The 21,691-nt window shown below is 40.7% G+C and overlaps 1 protein-coding gene across 11 annotated transcripts in view; it reads right to left on the bottom strand.

Moving 5' to 3' along the window:
* LOC122882838 (plexin-A1-like) overlaps positions 1–21,691 on the bottom strand; it is a 325,344-nt gene that overhangs the window by 127,225 nt on the left and 176,428 nt on the right. For 10 of the 11 annotated variants that reach the window (XR_006379472.1, XR_006379471.1, XM_044210659.1 and 7 more), the window contains one exon: positions 11,888–12,088. Coding sequence is in view for 9 of the 11 variants with exons in the window: in XM_044210659.1 (XP_044066594.1) it covers positions 11,888–12,088 (201 nt within the window). In the remaining 2 variants the exon portion in view is untranslated. Of the gene's footprint in view, positions 1–9,311; positions 9,500–11,887; positions 12,089–21,691 lie in introns of those variants that run through there. The other variant, XM_044210660.1, reaches the window with a different exon arrangement.

Raw genomic sequence — 21,691 nt, 5'->3', positions numbered from 1 at the left:
GACAAAGTTAACAACCATATCTTTGAAAAAATACATTAATTTGCTTTGCCATAAACATAATTGCTTTCTGGATTTTTGTCCCCCAAAGTGTGACAACCTTATATTGAACAGAAGTCATTGGGAAGACTTCAAATTTAATGGGAAAGTGCAGGAATTTGATACTGGAGAACTCGTAGGAGCATTTTCTAAACTGGCGATGTAGGATGACATTGTTAGTGTCTTTCAAAACTCATTTGCCCATATAAAAATGCTATGCATATGACCATAATCTGATCTGCCACTTTTTTTGGTGAAGACTTGGTTATGTTTAGGCAACCAAAACTACTTGGTTAAGGTTAGGAAAAGATCGTGGTCATGGTTAAAAGAAACCAATGCTGAGTTTCAAACACTTTGTAAACCCAACCATCCACCACAAACTCCTGAATAGTTTTTCATGGTCATAAAAACGTCATGCATTCGCATGGCCACAAGGGGTCACCTACGTAAACATAGGTCAATTTAAGTGTTTGAACAAACATTGCTGGTTGCTGGGCCTTATTGGTTTCACCTGTGTCTCGTTGTCTCCCCTACCTGAGTGTATTTAGTCTGTGTTCTTCCTTCGTTTTGTGTCAGATCGTTTTGTACCTGGTGTCAAGCATCCCGGCCTTTGTTCCCCGTGTTTGTTCTTGGACTTATTGCATGTGTTTTGGATTTTGGATGTTGTCTGCTCCCTCTTGGACTCATTTGCCTGTTCAGAGTGCTCTCCTGGTTTTTTGATCTCTGCTTGCCTGCCTACCCATGTAAGCCTTGTGTTCTTTATTAAATTATTGATCTGCACCTGCTCTGCCTCAGTGTCTGCGTTTGGGTCCCAATCCCTTGTTTTCCCTGCTACCTTGCTTGACAAACACAAGAGATAGGGAAAACAAATGAAATATGTTGGCAGTGAATTGTTTTGCAGACACATTCTGTATGAGCATTGTGTTGGCAGTGAACACTTTGTAGATACGTCCAATGTAAACATTTTCTTGTGATGTTGATGAAAACTGTAATCTGGAATTAAGTTTCCTAAAATACTTATTTACTACTGCAAATTAGTTGTATATGAATATAAGTTATAAGTTCTTTTTCAGCACACTGGTAGGCATCTTGTTTTTACAAATAATAATTCATAATGGCAGAGATTTATAGATACTTTGACATCATCTGGTTTACTCATCCAAGCCCATCCTAAAATTCAGCGTGCCAACAGTACTTAAGTGACCAAAAGCTTTATGGCAGTAGTATTTATCTTTTTTCTTTTTTATCTAAAGATTATTTTTTGTTGGCATTTTTGCCTTTACTGGATAAGACAACACAGAGGCAGACAGGAAACAAGGGGAGGGAAACGGGCACGACACACATCAAAGGATGCCGCAGCCACCAGGCACATGTCTCAACCATTCTGCAATCAAGATGCCCCAGTGACATTAATCTTTACTGGTTTATTTGTGAGGCTGTAACACTGATTTGCAAACATGGAGTCCATAAAGCTGGCACTAATAGAGTAAAAGGGTGGAGCTGCTTAAAAATAATGAGCTGCATGGGTTGTCTGTATACCAAAAAAGTAGACAAGCTACTGATATACATGTAAACCTTTATCAAAGCAAAACATAGTTATTTCAGATCAGTAATGGTTTCAGTTCAGCCTACAGCCTTGAGGAGAAGAACATGAAATAAAGGGACAAACTGAAGAAAACGAAACACCTAAACAAGAAGAAAAAGAAAAAAGGAGACAATGTAAGCCACTGCAGAAGAAGGAATATGGGAAGTCCAGATCTCTATTGAGACAGTAGTAGTAGTAGAAGAAGAAGAAACTGAGAGGAACACAGACCAATGAAACCACAGGATTCTGGGAGGTCAGCAGCTCCAGAGCAGAGGGATTCAACCAAAACACTCTTTTGCCACAAAGGAAAGGCTGATTGGTCTTATTCCCTTCCCACGAGATCAGTGTGAGCCTGATCCATCACACATGAGGTAGGCTGTTGACTTTATTAGCATCGCTATTATGTCCCACTGTTTAAAGGCCTGTGTATGGCAGCTTTCAGCACCAGTGAAACCACAGGACCCACACACACACGCCCACATACTCCTACTACTCTCTCTGTGGCATGGCCTCCATGAAACTTTTAAGGGTTTCGACTTGTCTGCCGTCACCAAAACACTGGGTGAGCTTGTTCTCTTGTCAGTCTCTGCCCACCCTGCTGCCTGCCACATTATGCTTTATTCATACTGTCACATGGTTTAAAATGCCGACATAAACCACACTATGACACCATGACCCAGTCACAATGAGCATTACCCACTGTCTAACTCGCTTCCTGGGGGACACTTTGGAGTAAAAGACAAGTTGTAGGCCAATTCAAAACCGAATATAAAGAAAAGAGAAAGAAACAGATTCAGGAGAGGAGACGCAGCAGAAGGAGAAAGAAGTAGCAGAAGTGGGATTTCAGGAAGGAAGACAAGTTAAGCTAAAACCACTTTAGAACTAAACTACCAGTTAAACCACATGTGTCAGCGTAAGAGTAAAACTTTCCAGAACATCCAAATATGATCTTGTGGTTTTTGCCATTATAAAAGAGAGACATACAGTAAGTGAACAAGACTAAGAGTCTACAGCACGCTAGTGGCTCTGTGAGGCTTTTCTTAGGGACAGCAGTGCTTATAGCTAAATGCTAACATCAGCATGCTAACATGATGTAATGTTTACCATGTTTAGCATCTTAGTCTTGCGTGTTAGATAAGATTTACTAATACGCACTAAACACAAAGTGTGTGTGTACCTCATTTTATTGCAGTCAATCCAATAGTGGTAAAAAAAAATGTCATTTAAAACCAGAAATGTCAACCTCATGATGGCGTTAGGGGAAAAGTCAGGGGATCACCAAAGTCAATAGGTTTCATCCTCTGGGGACCATGAATGTCTGTACCATATTTCAAAGCAATCCATCAAATAATTGTTGAGGTATTTCAATGTGGATCAAAGTGATGGACCGACCAAACTTGCTATCCCTAGAGCCATGCCACTAGCGTGGCTAAAACCGTATCTAAAAAATAATAAAGCTACATCAGGAGAGCATTCAGTTGAGCTGACACTTTATTTATCACACTGTTCTTGTCAGTCACCAGTTATTACTCTACTCTAACCTCTATGCTAAACAAAAGTGTTTTAATACATTTAATACAGTATACTGATTACTAAAATAAGACAAATATTAAAAACCTTCTACCTTGTTTCAAAACAAACTTCTACAGGAAACAGGGAGGACAGAAGCAGGGTTCAACCAATATAGGCCTACTGACATGCAATGGCTTGTAATTTAACTAATGAGCATGTGCTTTCTAGGAAAATGCCACATGTCTGACCAAAGAAAATCATTCCAGAAATCCATTCCAGTTTCACCTCACTGTTGCTGTAACTCACGGGCTGAAAGCAATTGGACACTTGTCTTAAATCATCTTTCTTTTAAAAACTCTTGGCTTAATGAGAAACTGTTGCTGTAATATGTTTTTGTGATTCATAATCCATGCTTATGTTTTCCACACTTCCTCCATTTAACTATGTTTTTGTCTCTCAGCCATCCCATTCTGGGTTACCTCTTTGGCCTCAATGTAGGATTTCTTTCATACTAGGCATTCCTCTATTCTACTGGTAATTAGATGTTTGGATTTTTGTCCTTTACATGATAGCTTGTTTGAATAATTGATTACAGCTATGAACATATATGCGGTCAGGTATGACTTTGTCCTCAAGAAACTGAGGGCTTCTGGTTGAAATATTTTGTCTTGGGTACTTTTTTAACTTATTGAATTGAACAGCTATTGTCACTGACTCTTAGTATAGCTTTGATCTAAAAGGTGGCACCGGTGCTGTTAAAAACTCTGTATTGGTGGAACCCTGTAGGTAAAAGTTGCTCTCCCCCTACTGAGCGGCCTCTCTGCTGGCCTGCCTTTCTGACTTCCCTCCCCTGAGCGCCTGGAGCTGCTGGAGATGAGTAATCAGACTCATTACTGAAGCCTCTAGCCAGCTTCTCCATGTCACTGGATGTAATTAATCTACTTGAGCCAACTCATAGTGTAGGGCCCCTAGGGAAGAGAGAGGAGAGGATAGGAGAAGGTAGAGGGAAGGGTCGGAGAAAAAGAAGAGGATATGGTAGACGAAAGTTGGGTGGATGCAAGTGGAGGACAGCTACAGAGCAGATAAGGGGAACGTGAGAGGATTGGAATTAGGAGAGGAGATTAGAAGGGAGACGTGGACAGCAACAGAGGGCAAAGAGGGAAAAGAGGAGATGCAATGAGAGCTGGTACGGGATGACAACAAGAGGAAAACGGGATATAGAAAGGGGGAGAGAAGAGCAAATGGGACATAAAAGAGTAGAGGACAGTAGAAGGAAGAAGAGTTTAAACGAGGAGGCGATAAGGATGAAGAGAGGTACAGAGACAAGGAGGGGCAATGAGAGGGGACGGGGGCGGGTGGCGGGGGGGTGGGGGTTGACAAGAGGAGAAAAAAGCAGAGGGAGGGGAGAAGGTGTAAAACTACAAGGTGAGCACAAAGCCGTCGCTGGCCCCATTACAGTAACACACCAGCCTGGCTCGGGTTTATTCGTTATCTGCTCCCACACTTGTTTATTCTCTCGCTACATGAATCGTCTCCATGGATTGCATGTCTCCATGGATTGTATGAATAGATATGGCTGGTGTATGTGTGTGTGTGTGTGTTTGCGTACATGCTTGAGCGTCTGAGGAACTGAAAACAGCTGATGTTAACAAAACAGAGCAGCTGGCTGGTGAGGGGGGAGAAGGTAGAAAAACTGAGAGGTGTGCATATGTATGCGCGTCCATGTGCAGGTCACTCTCATGTAATTAGTCATGTTGAAGGATACCTGAGAGTGTGTTAAAAATACACTGCTACCACACACATACACACAAGTCCCCTATTTCAGTTCAGTTCGATTAATTTCAATTCAATGGGGCTATATTAAACAAACAATTTTGTATATGTTTACTTTGTTGTTTTTACACTGAAGAAAATAGTTACTGTTCATCTGTAAATTAATAAAAACAATTAAACAAAATGTAAATAATAATTCTTCACCTGAAACTTTAACTTTTGTTTTTAGATGCACTTTGTTTTAATTGCTCTCCGCCTCTCTCTTTCACAGCTACATCTGCAACAAGTATGTAAATGTTCACAGGTTTTTGCCGCGCACACTCACACACTGATACCAGCAAGCTACCACACAGGGTGCTGGCTAACCATCATGCGCAATTTGGGGTTCAGTGTTGTGTCCAAAGGACACTTCGACATGTGGACAGGAGGAGGTGGGGATCGAACCACCAACTCTGTGATCAGTGGACGACCCGCTTTACCTTGTGAACCACAGCCGCCCCTTGTGCTTCTATTTTGTAAGTGCTATGCCCTATAACGGGATTTGCTAGTGGTTAACCCCATTGAGGCTCCGCCTTGGCATTCTGAAACAGATCTTTACACTCACCACCCAATCAGGAGGTAGCAACCACATACTATAAAACACCAGCACAACCGCTGTTCATCTCCCTTTTTTACTCAGCCACATTGAGTACAGACACAGAACTCAGCGAAAAATTTTCACCCCCCTGTGTCGCTGAGATATCCCTCTTAGAAGTCCTGTCAAAGTTTTCTCGTACCATTTCTGACTGCTTGCTCCCTCTACTTTGCCCGTTGCTGGGGAGGGAGGCGGTAGCGGCTGTTGTTGGGCCTCGCCACGAGTGGAAAACAAAAGACAGCGGCCTAGTTGGGAAAGGCAAAGCCTTGACCCAAGGCTTGAATGGAAAACAAAGGCCAAACAGTAAAACACCACCAAATCTCAGGAGACGCTCAACGTTGAACTTTTATTTTCCTATGAAACACTTTTTGGATCCCGACTGTTATACTCCACATAACAATCTTTGCCTGTAGAAGGAAGAAACAGATTTACCGTTTTCTTCACAGAGAAAAGGACAGCCACTGAGCCCTGCTTTCTCCCCACTAAAGTCGACTGCTACTTCCCTCCGCTGCCCCCCGAAGGGACAGTCTTGTCATTGAACCCGCTGACAGCGAAGACCCAGCCACGTCAGTATCCGAGCTTGAGAGGATTTCACCGGATAGCCCTAAATGGACTGACGCATTAAATCGCTATCAAGAGTGATCCCAAGTAAGAGCAGAGATAGATTTTATAACTGTGTTATTTCATCTAAGCTTCATTGTTGTGAATTGTGGGAAGTAATGGACTGCTGTCTCCTGTTTGGCTGTCTGTTTTCGTGCTTAGCACGTTCCATTGTGTATCGGTACCACTCTGTTGGACCGTTTAACGATGATATGATATTTTAGCCACAGTTGAAGCTAGTAACTGTGCTTTATCAGACCAAAAGCCTCATGTTATCTTAAGGACAAATAGAGCGGACAATGCATAGCAAAAGATGCTTCCACAGTGGAACCACAGTTCTTCCCAGCTTGGCTCGTCTACAACAAACTGACAGCTAACCGCAGCACCAAGGCCACCTCTCTTTCCCACCCACGGACAGGTAAGGTAACAACTGGGCATAGCATAGGGTAACAGTGTATATAGCTAAGCAAAGGACTGTTTAACTTTTGTACATGTGACGTTACTGATGTGTTTTCATTGATGTTTTATTGTTGTGATCTTCTTCATTGTTAACGTGAGGTTATTATTGTAACCATAGTTCTCAGCCACCACTAAGTTGGTGTTAGTTTCTGTTATGCTCCACACAGTCTTTGCATGCTAACTAACTCCTTTTAACTTGGCACCATTATCCAAAACTGATCATACACATACACCTCTAGTTTGGCCTTTAAAGACAACCACACACACGGCGGAGAGTAACTTTAAAGCTCCCGCTGCACATGTTCCTTTATTCCTCACCACGGGGTTTCATGCACACGCACGCGAGCCATACGGAGGCAGAACAAAGAAACATACACACATTCTTTTTGGCGCGCACCCAGACCTGCACACACACACACACACACACACATACACACACCCTTTGTTCTGTAGTTTAGTATTTAGAGTTAATCTTCACATTGTGTTTTTGCTTTGTTTATCTTAAATAAATGCTTGTGTACAATTATGCTGGCTTCTTTTATGTTGCACAAGAGTGAGTAATTTGCCAACCTCTTCTATGTTGAACTTCAAATCTTTCAACCTACTAGCTACTGGTGGTAATTCTGGTTATAGTTATTAATTTAATTATTAATCTAAGTTCCAAATTGATAGTTTAGTGTACTTTAGGAGACTCCATAAATAACTTTAATGAATAAAGTCCTCAGGGGCATCACTCTTCTTAAAGAAGAGAAATGATAGCCAATTAATTGATTATTATCTTTGATAATTCTGATAATAATTAACTGGTTGCACCTACACAAGTGGTACCCCCCCTCAACTATTGTTAATCCCAACAACCTTAAATATCAGCATTTTTAGGTGGACAGCCTCCTTTGAGACTGTTTTTCATGTTTGGCTATTGGTCCCTGATACCATGGTGGTGCCCTGTAATTATAAATCCATATCAATAATTCTGATAATATTAAAAATTGTATTAATATTCAAAACTATCTTTGATATTTTTGCTAATAACCAAACCTGCCCTACCTGAATCCCAACACTGTGGTACCGTGCCACAAGGAAGATGACCAACGTGTCTGTGAGAGAGTTCCCTTTCCCTTTGTTCCCTTTGCCTCTTCAGCGACACACTACTACACGCTTCTGCTAACTTCTAGGCTAGCTAGTGTCGCTCAGGCTGCGTCACTAGCTTCACTAGCCGGCTTGCTCTAGCTACCCAGTCCCGGCGCCAGAGGAAAGTAACTGGCCAGGCATTTGGTTTTTATTTTTTCTGACTTTTTAATGCAACAATGGATTCATATTGAATAGTTCAATATTATGTAGGTTTATATGTTAAAAGACTACCATGAAATTACCTGCTTATTTACTGTATATTTTAATGATGACACTTAAAATTCGGTTCAGTCGATATTAATTGTGACCCAATAGCCTATCATTTATAAGAATGGCAAAGTATGTGAAGTATCCTCCTAAAATGTACTATGCTGCTCACAGCAGTGCTAGACACATGGACTTACACACAGACATACACACACACACAGTGTTTGATAGCCTATGTGTGTGTCACTATAATAAATCATGTAAAGCAGGTTGCTGTTGCTGATACTACAGTCTCTGTCTGCTCCACATGATTAGGAAGAGGATCATGTAGGGAATCTCCATATGTTTGCTTCACGTTGGGCTTCAAAACCCCTGGGGAGGATGTGTGTATGTGTGTGTGCTGTCCATGAACAAGCCAGTAGGTATCCACGCAGCTTGCATGCATCCTATCTGTGTGTGCATGCAAGTGCGTGTGTGTGAGCGCGAGCGCGTCAGCGTGTGTTTTTCTGTGAACATCCCAGTGTGCATTCAAGCATACTTTGGGTCCCTGGTGTATTTGAGTATGCAAGTTCAATGTTTCAGTGTTTGGCAAGGGGCTAAATAATGCACAAAGAGACAGTAAGATTGAATAGATGAGTGTACATCTACTGTTGGTTAATTTTCTCTGTGATTTATTACACTACACTGTCCCAGTCACAGCCAGCTGTGATACATATACACGCACCTTCCTACTGTGAATACTGAAAACAATGGTAGCAAGTATACAGGTTCTCAGTCATAGACAGATCTTCTGTGTGCTGATCCTCTGTATTAACACTTTCATTCTCATTTTTCCTAATAACACACTTATTATTACTTACATTAGATACTCCCTAAATGCCCATGTCTTTCATACTCCACACCCCTAGTTTTGTAATTTGCAGGCTTCAGCTTAAAGCCAAATTTTTAACAAAAAGCCTGATAACGTCATCAAGGTTATTTTTTCAGAATTTAGAAAGTTCACTCCAGAGCCAGAGAAGACATTATACAACTCTTTTCACAGGCTGAGTAGTACTCAACTTAACTGAACAATAATGTGTAAAAGAGTGCCCTTTTTCTGTATGGTATGAAATTCACATAGCAGACTTGAAAATTGCTTGATTTGTTTAATCCATCACAGTGAACATCAAGTCAGCATTATTTTTTTTAAAATCAAAGTTTTGTAGGTAATGCAATGTAGACTTTTCAAATCAATCTGCACTCAAACTGCATTACCATGCAACAATAATGTAACACTAACAAAATTCCAATTCTGTTTGTTCATTGTTGATTGATAACACAACTCGAGCAAGTATGCTAATAGATGTATGAGAAAATGCCTGCAACAGCAAGATTAATATAGTCAAAAACCTACAAAACAACATCAAAATTACTATTTAGCTGTGATGTCATATATGGGCACCATCATTTATAAAGCACTATGATGGTATGATTTTTCTTGTGCCTTGCATCTTGAACAATAGTTGTTGAGTGGAAAAGTGGGTGCCTTGTTTGCTTTTTCCAACCAGATTTTCCAACAGGTCCTAGAATGTGACAAAAGACTGCATTACTAACTTGCCTTACTACCATACTGTACAGTACAACTGAATAGGTATATCTGAAAACCAACACTGCTCGGATGAACAACTTTGTAACCTGTCTCTATTGATCATGATTTTCTTTTCTTTCAGCATAAATTTTCAAACATGCACATATTTTATATTGCACATACATTCTCTCTCCACCTGTTTCTCCCTAATTTGTTTGTTTCCCCTAGTCTGCTTGCTGGGATTAGTCTTTTTTTCCTCCCCTATGTCTTTCTTTATCCACCTCATGCTCTCTTTCTACTTCATCACACTGTTGTCACATCGTCATTGTCTGTTCCTAATTCCCTCACCTCCTCTTTGGCTCTCTCTTTCTTTGTCTTTTTGCTTCCTTCTTTTCCGTTTTAGTGGTTTGCCAGACTGTTGTATGGTGTGTGTGTGTGTGTGTGTGTGTGTGTGTGTGTGTGCTTGTGTCCGTCAGTCTACCACACCACTGCAATTCATCATCATTTTATCTACAGCTCCCTTAATTGGATCCTATCACAGTCCCACCTGATGAGGAGAGAGGCGGGGGGTGGAGAGAAGGAGGCTTACTCACTCACACCACATGGATCTGCTCATGTGGGCGCACACTCACACACACACACACACACACACACACACACACACACACACACACACACACACACACACACACAGTTCAGCTCCCTATGTCTACAGTAGCTTCATAAACAGCTGCAAAGTTGTGTTGAGGCCGGTATATTTACTATTTTTCCTGCCTCCTGCAGAAATTTGGGATTTTACAAAAGATTAAAGTGCAATGAGAAATAAATAAATGAATGTATGTGCATGTGTGTGTGTGTGTGTGTGCACCCATTCAGTTTGCCAGTGAATTGGAGATTTGCTGAGGAAGGTCTCTGTCATCCAGCATCAGCAACTCTCAGCAGTAGTACTGGTGTAGTAATGAATGTATGTGAGTCTACACTGAGGATGCAAACTGCACACTGCTATTTCCTGGAGTAAGTGCTGGTGTTTGGTGGTGTGGGAGGCTTTCAGAACCCACTTAAAATGCAACAAAGACAGAACAAAATAACAGACATACAAACATACAGCTGTGGTGTTCAAGCGATAGGTGGTTTATCTACATAACATTTTTTAGAAGCACTGGTATTATAATGTCAGTGATGAAGGTCGAACTTACTTAGAAAGGGTATCACCATGCCAAAGGTATATGGAGTAATTCAATAGCAAAAGAATTGCACATCTGACTTTGTCCAATTTATTCAAATATTCAAACTTGATGTACAGCAATTACTGTTTTTGCAGCTCACTCTCTATTCAATACGCTTTCAAGTAGTCAGGTCACTGAGGACAAATCTGACAAAAGCCTGTAATAACAACCCAAAAAGTCAAATCTAAAAGAACTCTCACTTGCATGAAGCAATTACAGAGACACAAGTGACTATATATGCACAAATTACCTTTCCAAAACACAAAAGAACTGTAGGAGCCATCATTACGATCTGGAAATCAACTTCAATAATGTGCCCAGGAACTACTTTTCGTGTCACAATCCAACATCAGAGGCAGAACGACTTCCAGGATCACAACGCTGAAGCTCATTCTTTCCCTTTGTAGGGGAAAGTGGGTGACTGGGTAAAGTTCAAAAACAGCAAGTGGCCGCAAATCAGCGATGTGTTCCGAGCCCAGTGGTAGTGCAGCAGCAGGCTAAATGACCCAGACAAGTGTGTGACAGGCTAAAGAAAAGGTGGCTGGTGGAGCTGGCAAAGCCACACACTGGCTCCTGCTGCCTTTTAACTGCGAGGACTTGCTATTGGACCTATCACCATGGACAAGTGCTGTGGTGTGCAGCTCACATGTTAATCATATGGCTTGTTGAGTAAGTCATAATTGGTGACGTTAAAATGCCTCCCCTCTGCTTGGTGGTGAAATTAACAATGCTGAAATGTTCGCTCCCTATTAGCGGTGACAGTTTGACTGAGGGCTAAGAGGCAGGGATGAATGGGAATGAAGAGAGAGTGGCTTTGCGACAGTCTGTCCCTGTGGCCGTACGCTTCAGTTTTAAGTCTTTGCCCCACGCCAGTCTATTACTGTTGGTCTCACACTGCAGCTAACCAGCTGTAAAGCCTACTAATGGTTAAACCAGTATGGCTGTCCAGAAAGGAGCTCCTGCTAACAGATTAAACAGCTGGGGTTGGTCGGAGCAGTGAGATAGTTGATTAGGATTGACTGAGATGATCAGTCAATAACAAGCCCCTTAGCAAACACAAACTCACAGGGGATTTCACCTCTGCAATTTCACCGTTTATCTATGTGATATTTTGTGTGCACATGAATGTGTGTGTACTCGTGTTTTTTTAGCCTTACCGTGGTCTTCTGACACTGTATGCTGGTGCTGTTAAACCTCAGAGCCGGTACACTGTGCGTGTTGCCCTGGATGTAGAAGATACACTCGTAGTTCCTTTGTCCGGACTGCGGCTGGGGCAGGTTCTGGGCAAGCAGGGTGATGGGTCTCATAACTCCAGCAGGGATATAGATCTGGGTGGAGGGCAGGATCTGAGGACACTCCTGGAGACGAGAAAAATAGTAATAAAGAAATTGAGATGTGACTAGAAAAGAAAACAGAAAATCTCAGTGGAATGCAGATCTAAGTAGACAGAATGTTCTGTACATGGTGCTGGAGAGATTTGATAAAGAAAAACTGACATCTGCTCCACTGAAAGAAAAATTACAATACACTCCAAAATACAGGCTATTTATTCTAATTGACAAGTAATAATTGTGTATCAGAAATGGCACCATGGCATTGCAGAACTCCCTTATGTCCATTATTACCTATGAATCATTTTCTTTTTCCTCTTTTCCTCCCAAGAGCATCCAACCACATAGCCAAAGAACTCCAGATGCCTTCCAGCATCCTTTGTTCTCATGGTGGAATATGTTTCAAGAATTAGGCAGCCTAAAACCTCCACTTACACAATATCAACACTCTTGGGGATCTATTTATGAGCCACTTAATATTGAATGTGGCAGCTACTTGTCAAAACAAGTACATGTCATTTTGGAATCAACCCTTCCCAGTATTAATGAGGCTGTTATGGATATTAGGTATGTTTTTGCCTAAATGAATGCACCAAAGGATATTCTAATTCTTTCTGCGTGGACAAAAAGACCAAAGAGCCTGAGGAAGTGTCTCTTAGTAACACAGACAGTGTTAATTCTACCATGCTGTACTGTGAAACAGCTACAGTGTAAAAGATTGAAAGAGGGAAATGACTGAGGGGTCAGCGATTCCATTCAATGTTTCTTGCTGTTTTCAATCAATAAAAATGTGGCTACAACAGTAGATTTGCACCATATTAATTGAAGGGAAATAATTGAAATGTCTAAGCGATTTTTCAACCCTAAGTAAATCCAAAGACAATATTCAGCTGTCAGCTGGAATCCATGCTGCATCACTGCTCATACTCTAGAATTACTTTGTATTTCCAATTGTGATGTTAAGTGGTTCAATAAAAGAGGTTTAATTTCAACTGATACTACAGTATTTACCTCTATAACATATTTTCAGTATGTTGAGTTTACATCATATTCTAAAAAGTATCACAACTGTTTGCCACCTCTAAAACACATTTGAAGAAGTATTAAGTTTTAGAATCTTATTTTTGCCTAAAACAATGTGAGTAAACAAGTGGCATAAACTTTAGAATTTCACTCAATAATAGTACAAATAACTAATTTCAAGAGATTTAAGTGTCTTTTTATTAATATAGGAGTAATTTGCCTTTTTATTTATTGTTCCAAGATGCTTGAGTTATTGTTTGTAGAAAATTCTAGTTTATTCTAAGTCTGACTAAAATTATGTGACTTGTTAAGACATTTTCTGCAGTGTAAGTGGATAAAAAGAGCCTTTGCAATATAAAGACTGTAATTACCACTGAACAAGTTATATTCACTAATGTGTGTTTGGTATTCATCTAGAGATGCTGTAAACAATCATAAAGGCCATACAAATACCTAACTAGAATTTATAAATTAAGTCATATTCTACTTGAAGCGCCATTAAGCAAACTATAATTTTCCTATTAGGATAGCAAACATTTGTATCTGCAATGATAAATCAGTGGGAACTGCATTCTATTTAATCAGGAATGAATACCTAAAGTCAAATCATGCCAGCAGCCTCACACTCTGCAGAGTAATCTCAATGTGAGTTTGCTTTGTGCCGAGGTACTGTCTAATGGAGCATCTGTAATGACTTGCAGATTGGCCTGGGAATGGCAAAGAGAGGATGTAGAGGGGAGAAGGAGAAGTTTGGACATAATGGCACCTCTGTTCCCTTCATGACAATATAGCACACTCCCACAGCCAGATAGCATTGATGCCATATGGGAAGGTGAAGGGTGGAGATTATGACACAGGGAACATTTGAAATAGTGTTTTTCCATCTATAATTCAATATATTAGCAATTCAAAAAGGATACAGAGATGGCATGTAACATGGGCAGAGACAAAAGACTGGATAACATAGACAAAAACAAACATGGAAACTTTATGATATAGAAAATAAGATAAAAGGGAAAGTAATTTCATGAATGAGTCGATGAAAAGCATCTATCCAAGAAAATCTGAAAATCATGTTTTGTCATTAATAAGTTCCCTTAAAGCTGCACTAATCAATATTGTTTAGATTAACAATGGATCAAATTATGTGTAATGTGAAATGTGTCACTAGCAACAAAACCACACAGACTAGTCATCTAACAGGCTGTACAGAGCTTTCAGCTTCTTTTAGCGAACTGTCACTCTCATCAACCTCATCTCTAGCTGCAGCAGTTAGGTGTTTTCAGCAAAAAGCTCTGATAAAACCTCTGCATGCTAGCTGGTCCCCATATAAGATGAGGTGATAATTAGATGATAATATGTCCATGTTGTGTTTTTCAATTTGTTTTTGCTGCCCCCAAGTGGCCAAAAAGAAGAGAAACTGTCAATGCAGCTTTAAAACTATCCATAAATACAATAAATACAGATTGCCTTTTTTTAGAAGTAGACTATATTAGCGTAATTGTAACTGATGATTTTACTAACAATAACTTTACTGTTATGCTGTTATGTATGTCAACTGTCTTGGTCCACTTTATGACCATAGTTGGGTAATGTGACAGCTTCTACTTGTAATTATCAGTAGGCGGCTAGGATGAACAGATTTTTCTATTCGGCATCTCATATTTATGGAAAATCTAACATGATATGAATGTGGCATTGTAGTAGTAAGAGAAAAGGAGGAGGAGAAGGACAGAAATGAGGAAAGAGACAGAGAAGAAATCAAATCAACCCCGGTGAGCCCAGTGAAGCAGATTGTCAATTAGTGAGGCTGACAGTAAAAGTTTGAAGTATTCACAGATGGCAACAGACCGCTAATGAACTGCTTGTAGCTTCTAATAAAATGAAAAACAGGACTGAAGAAGCCCAGAAAGGAAAAAGGGGAAAGAGTGTGTGTGTCTGTGTGTGTGTGACTAGAAACTCTGACTAGATGGAAGAGTATCCAGTCTGAAGTAGCAGTCATTTTTTATGTTGGAAGGACTGGGCTCAAGTATCTGCACACAGACCACTTCACATCTGTGCCTCTCTGCTACACATTCTGGTCCCCATTGCTTCAACAACACACACATCACACATTTTCCTCTGTTCCGTGTTACTGATGCATCAGAGTCAGGATAAAAAGCACATCTTCACATTCCTCTAAGAAAAATGACAATGTGCACACACACATATACATGAACACACATACAAAGGCATTCCCCACATAGTGAAGGGCTTACATATACAGTACAAAGACTCACAATCACACAAACGGATAAAAGGAAAAGAGAGGTAACATACACACAAAGGAAGGAGGGTGTGAACAAAAGATTTGGGAGCAGGGGATTGTGGGGGCTGTTTCGTTAGGAGTGGTGACAGGTGTCAGAGCTGAGTCTGCATCAGATAGCGGAGCAGTTCTACACAATGAGACAACAATTTCTTTACCTAGGGGATTCCTCTAATCCCCTCACTTTCACTCCTCTCCTTTCTTTCTTCCTCTCACTCACACTTGATCTTTTTTACATTATCTGTATCTTTCTTCTCTTTTTCTCTCTCACTTTCGCCTTGATTTTCAAACTTTATTTTATCCAGGGATAAGAATTAACTGAGCGGCATCCACTTTTCCAAAAACATCTTTCTTCAGATTCATGCAGCGCCATACCTGGGTGCTTCCCAGTTATGGCCACTGGAAACTTCCCAGAACAACTACCAGCACACATCTACATAATTGCCTTGTTGAGATATGAATTTACAGCAGTGTAAGTTAGGGATGAACAGTGATGCAGAGGATGAGCAGAGATTATCTATCTGATGAGAAAGGCTGAGGAGTGGTGAAGTGAGAGGGAAGGAGGGGAGGAGACCAGGAGGTGAGGTGAGGTCTTGGGAGCCATACAGTCGTTTATTAAAGTGGGGGATGAAAGTTGAGGAGTTTAAATTCCCAACAGAGCTAGGCAGGGGTGGTGAGCTACAACATGAGAGTCATGCTCACCGCTTATATACATATAAATCCAAACTATTTCCCAGACGGGCAATGCAGACACACACACACACACACAAACTGTTACCTATGTTATCCAGATAGATATACCCAAAATGCACATAATATACACACAACCAAAACTCATACACATTTATCCTCACACAGCGACTACTACACACACACACTGATCAAAGCTAAATCTTGCCCTCTGGCTCTGTGCAGTAATCTAGTGCAGTCTTAGGCCTGTGGAATGTTTTACAGTAGCCTTGGGGCCAAATACACAGACACTGTGATCAAGGATGGGAAGGTAAGCCTTCAGAAAAAAATTGTCTTCCATACTACCAATGTCAAATCTCTATAAGGTATCTTTGGCCCTGTTGAAACCTGGCATTAACATGCATCTTGGGTGATCTTGGTGGACAGGACAGCTCCAAGTACAACAGTTCACACCTGGCATTAGAATGCGTCTCCACATGCGTCTTGAGTGATCACTTGTGATCGGCTCTCACTTTCCCACTATATGTGTGTCACAGACACGCCAGGCTCCACCTCATCTCAGCCACACCGCTCCTCCTCACCTGAATACTAATCACCTGCACCTGTGACTCAGCACACACCTGGTTGCAATTAGCCACTCCTCTCCACTATAAATCTCCACTCTTCACCTCAGTCAGTGTCCGGTCTCGTTCGCTAGAAGGACAGAGCTACGCCTCCTACCTTCAGTTAACCTCGGACTCTCCTACGACGCTACTTCTTGATCACAGCCATCCAGCGCTACGAACCTCTAACTCGACTCCGGTTTTCTATGGGTAGCAGTTCTCACCCGGCTCCGGAGTGTCTTCTGTCTCCAGTGTGTGTGTCTCCCGTTCCCGTCGCCTCGTTTTCAGCTATCCAGCTACTGCACTCCGCCACCGTCAGGGATACAAGGGACGGTATCTTCTCTACTCCTATAGACTCTCTATTTCTCTCTGTAATCAATAAACTCTCGAAATCTCCTTACCAGTGTCTCCGGGTTGGTCTGTCCGTAACAATGTGCAAATAAACACATACATCATTTCTGTTTGCAAAGACCAAATGCGTTGCTGTTTTTAACTTGAATTTACTGTTTATCAGACCACAAATGAGACAAGAATTAGGTTGGAAAAACGATAGACGCAGAGTGTTTCTGGGGGGCCAGGCCTCACTGATTACTGTACAAAAACACAACTTTATAACTTTATTCACTGATTTTGGTAAAATTGATCATATTTTATGTAAAAAATATTTTCTGGTTTTCCTTCTGATGTCCTCTGTCTGCTCTGCCTCAACTCTCAGTGATTTACAGTTTCCTGATGGACAGATAGCTTTACTTGTAAGCTGTAAAGTAACCACTAACTGCTGCTAACTGTAGCTGCTGTTAGCTAGCTAGCTCAGTTAACCGTGCAGCTAGCGGTCCTATTAGCTTTAAAGCTTTATTAGCTTTATTAAACCCTGCTCCTCCCGGCGTGTCCAAAGCTCCTGTGCTAGCGATGTAAACACCAACACTCCCCCGGTGCTCCGTGCTCCGAGCACTGCCTACTAACTATCGTAGCTTGTAGCTAGCAAACATGCCCGCACGGCCCACTGTGGGTAGGTGTGGGTTTATTATGGGCAGTGTAGGCAGGGGCAAACCCACACGAGTCTTTTGGTCATTCTGCTAACAAGGGAGATGGCATACCCCCATGTCCTCAAATCGCCTACTGCTTGTGAGTACAAACTAACACTGCAGTTTTATTTTGGTAGCTTGTACTAGCAGGTGAAGTAGCCATTTGTTTTATCTCCCAAGCCACGACTAGGACCTGCATTGTTTTATTTTTTTTGTTAAAGCACATTATTCTTTATTTCAGTTGTAGTGAGTGAGTGTGTGCGTGTGTGAGTGTGGTAAGCTAGCGAGAGGATATTTTCCAAACTTAATTTATGGGGTCATTCTTGGGAAACTGAGTGAAAATGTACATTTTTGGATAAGGTCCAGAGTTATAATGGGAACACACTTAAGTGCTTTTTTATATTGCTTTCTTATTTATTTTAGAAACTTCCATTATTTTTGCACAAGTGGTTAAAATATTTGTGTTAACTTTTAAGTTCAACTTTAACTCTCTTCTAGAATGCCACATTATAGAAATATATATTATCTGTGATTGCAGATTTGAATGTATTATTGTTAAATAAAAAGTCATGACCTGATTGCCTCACACAGACCACAGCCACAAAAATGTAGTGTGAATCAGTCCTTCTGACATGGTCTCAACAAAATCTGAACACAAAGTAGGGGTACTCTGTTTTTTCATACTGGACAGTGCCTCTTATATTTTGTATACCTTCCATATTACATTCCTATCTTACAGATAAACAAAGACTTTCAAAGATGCTGTCCTGCCCCTTTAGTCTACATGTATGTCACAGCTGGATGGATGCAGACCAAACTCCAAGGAGTAGAAGTGGTCACATAGGAAGAGTGTGTTAATGGAACCTATTCAGGTGGTGAAAGCGTGAAAAGTTCTAACAGGGTCATATTAATAAATTATTACCTAGTTTGTTGTTTGCTAACATTTATTTTTTGTTTACAAAATTATTTTATACAAATCTTGTACTGGAACAATGTGCCCACAGTATACTCAAGCATGCCCAAAGCATGCCCACAGTATGCCCACAGTTTGCCCAGTACACTCCATCCGTACAGGAGTATCATCAAAGCTTAATTTTGCATCACCACTGACAGGTGTAGAGACGCACAATGGTAATTTTACACCTATAAAATGTGTCCATGCCGTGGATACTACTTTTTTTGTTCCATAGTGAGGGTGCCATACTGCATAAATTTACACACTCAGAATTATTTGGACAGTCTGTAACAATCATGATGTGATAGCTCTATAGAGGATAGGTGGCAGCTGAGCTATTAATCTTATATATAGCCCTAGTTATGTATTGAAATGAACGGTAGAGTTTGGACCAGCAACAGACTGAATTTACTACTGAACTGAAGACAGTGAGAAGAAGTACTTAACATCACATCCGTATTGGTGGGGATATGATTGCTTACTGATGTACGTAATGAAATGCATTTGAACAGTGATGCAATCGCTACATAGTCAGTGACGAATCTTTAAACTGCACTGTAAGAAATGGTTCAAATCAGCAAAGTGTTTTGTAATTTTCACCTCTAATAATAGTTAGGTCCAAAGCAAATGCAACATATAGTTTTTCATTACTTAACAGAAATGCAGGGTTTGGGCTTATTTGAGACTCATGGATGTTGGATCTTGGACAGTTAGCTTACGGTGATGTCAATCAATAAACTGCTATATAATGAAAAGCACAAGGTTTTAGATGGACCAGTTGTATCCAAGGTCATGCTCATTTCCTACAACTCAACTACAGATAGATAGATATAGATAGATAGATATTCCATGGAGTACTTCCATCCTAACCACACCTCAGTGTTTTAGTTTCTATCGTCCGTTCTTCAGCTTACTCTCCTGCTCTCTCTATACATCTTCCTAACCTCTCTCATCTGATCCTTCCTTCCACCCTCTGGTTTCTATCTGTTCTGCTGTTCATTTAACTGAGATGATGCATGGAGCCATGAACTCCCGCTGGCTATGACGCTCTACTGCATTTTCATATTCACTTTTCCTCTCCTCCATAACCTCCTTTTCCTCACATTATTCACACTTCGTTGGCTGCTGAACCATGATGTTTTAGGGGTAGAGTACTTTGAGCAGGCCATTGAAACAAACAGAGGCAGGTGAGACAGAGTGAAAGAATGAGAAACACACATTACACATATGTGAAGGCAAGAATATAATACTTATGAAGTTTAATTATCCTGATGCTTTGGTAACACTGTGAAAGAAAAACAAGTTTATATATGTTAGTGATGAAAGACCAAAAAAACATGACATTTACTTAATTTATATCTAGCTCTGACACACGTAAAGTCATAATATTATCTATTTACTCACTTCTAATTACTTTCTATCAGGATGGAGATATCACATCTACGGTGATGTCAGAGATGAGGCAAGAGCACCGATTGGCTGCCAGCTGTCACCCACGAGGCCACCTCACTGAGGCGCTGACTACCTCAGAGTATGATGGATGAGGGAGTCTCTGTGTGTTTGTCTACTGTATGTGTGTGAGTGTCAGGGGTCACCACAGTGTAGAGGGTTCCACGAATTAGCGTTGCAGTCCATTGAACCATTTCAGAAAGGAGGGGCCGAGACCCCATCGACCAATGCAACACACACACACACACACACAGAAAGAGAGACAGAAAAGGACCTGATATGATGACCACATCTCCCAGGAGAGAAAAAAGAAGAGTCATCTGTTGAGCAATGTCTCAGTGTTAGACACTAATATAGTTATACCATTAGAGAATAAATCTAACAGAAAGTAACACACATACACACACCAGAGAATACCACAATATCATGCAATGGGTAGCTAGTAATCCCAACAGATCTCTCCATTCAACATTCTCTCCTATTCAGACACAGCTTTCCTTCTCAATCTATTTCTCTCACTCTTCATTAACAACTTTTTATTTATCATTCAGTGTCTGCTCCTTAGAAACCCGTAGAAAACAATAGAAAACAGAACAAAACAGAGAGCCTTATCAACCTATACATAATATCATCCATCCTAGAGGCTGCCTATAGGCTAAATGCTGTAGATCTCTTTATGTAAATACTTTCTGTAAAGCTCAAGACGACAGGTCAAACAAAGGCCAGACATAAACTGATATCCATCAGCACAACAGTTATGCTACAATACTCTTGTGGACCTCGTTGCTGCAGAATAATAATTATGTGGATTGTGTACAGCCCTTAGACTGGTTTAGTATGTACATGAATATGTGCAGTACTGTTCCTACTTTGTCAGCAATGTAGGACCTCTTGGCATTTTTTTAATCCTTTATGTATCTTTGCTGCTAAATGGTCATTAATATGGTGCTTTTACACTTTTTACACTGCACCTCCCTGACATCACTTGTCAATCGAACACTCAAGTTTCTGTAGGTAGTGCGCTCTCATTTGTTCAAATGTTCAAGCTAACTTCTATTCTTGTTCTGTTATTCCAAACAAACTAAAAACATAAAATGCATCCCTTCCTTTGCACTGGAGGATCCTTCTCAGAAGTTACATACCAGGCACAAGAGTGTTTAGCAAATGCTTTCATGAACTAGATGAAACACTGTTTCGATATAATGTGCTTATGTAAAACCTGCATGAAGCGCAAGAAGAGTGGTGTTAAGCAGAAAGAAGCAGCAGAGTTGAGTTAGTTTTTATGTGACTGCCTTGTATTTTTCACACTTATATTTTCCTTTATGACAAAACCTAACCCTGATCCACGACCATCACAGATGATGATATATAACGGATACTACCATTTTATTCAGTAGTATTGCTGTAATATAGCTTACAGCAACAGTGGCAACACTGAGCACACTGCTGCTGAGCACCTTTCCAGTTGGTGAGCGAGGAAGAAATCTGCACCATGTTTGATTTTCAAGATTGAATTGGCTTTTAACCTGCAATAATAGATTTTTTGGCCACTTGGGGGGAGCAGAAATTTGTTAACACAAC

This window comes from Siniperca chuatsi, linkage group LG10 (genome assembly GCF_020085105.1).
Source record: "Siniperca chuatsi isolate FFG_IHB_CAS linkage group LG10, ASM2008510v1, whole genome shotgun sequence".
In the NCBI taxonomy this organism is placed as follows: domain Eukaryota; kingdom Metazoa; phylum Chordata; class Actinopteri; order Centrarchiformes; family Sinipercidae; genus Siniperca; species Siniperca chuatsi.
The sequence above is the reverse complement of the archived record's forward strand: the minus strand, read 5'-3'. Positions and strand labels throughout refer to the sequence as shown.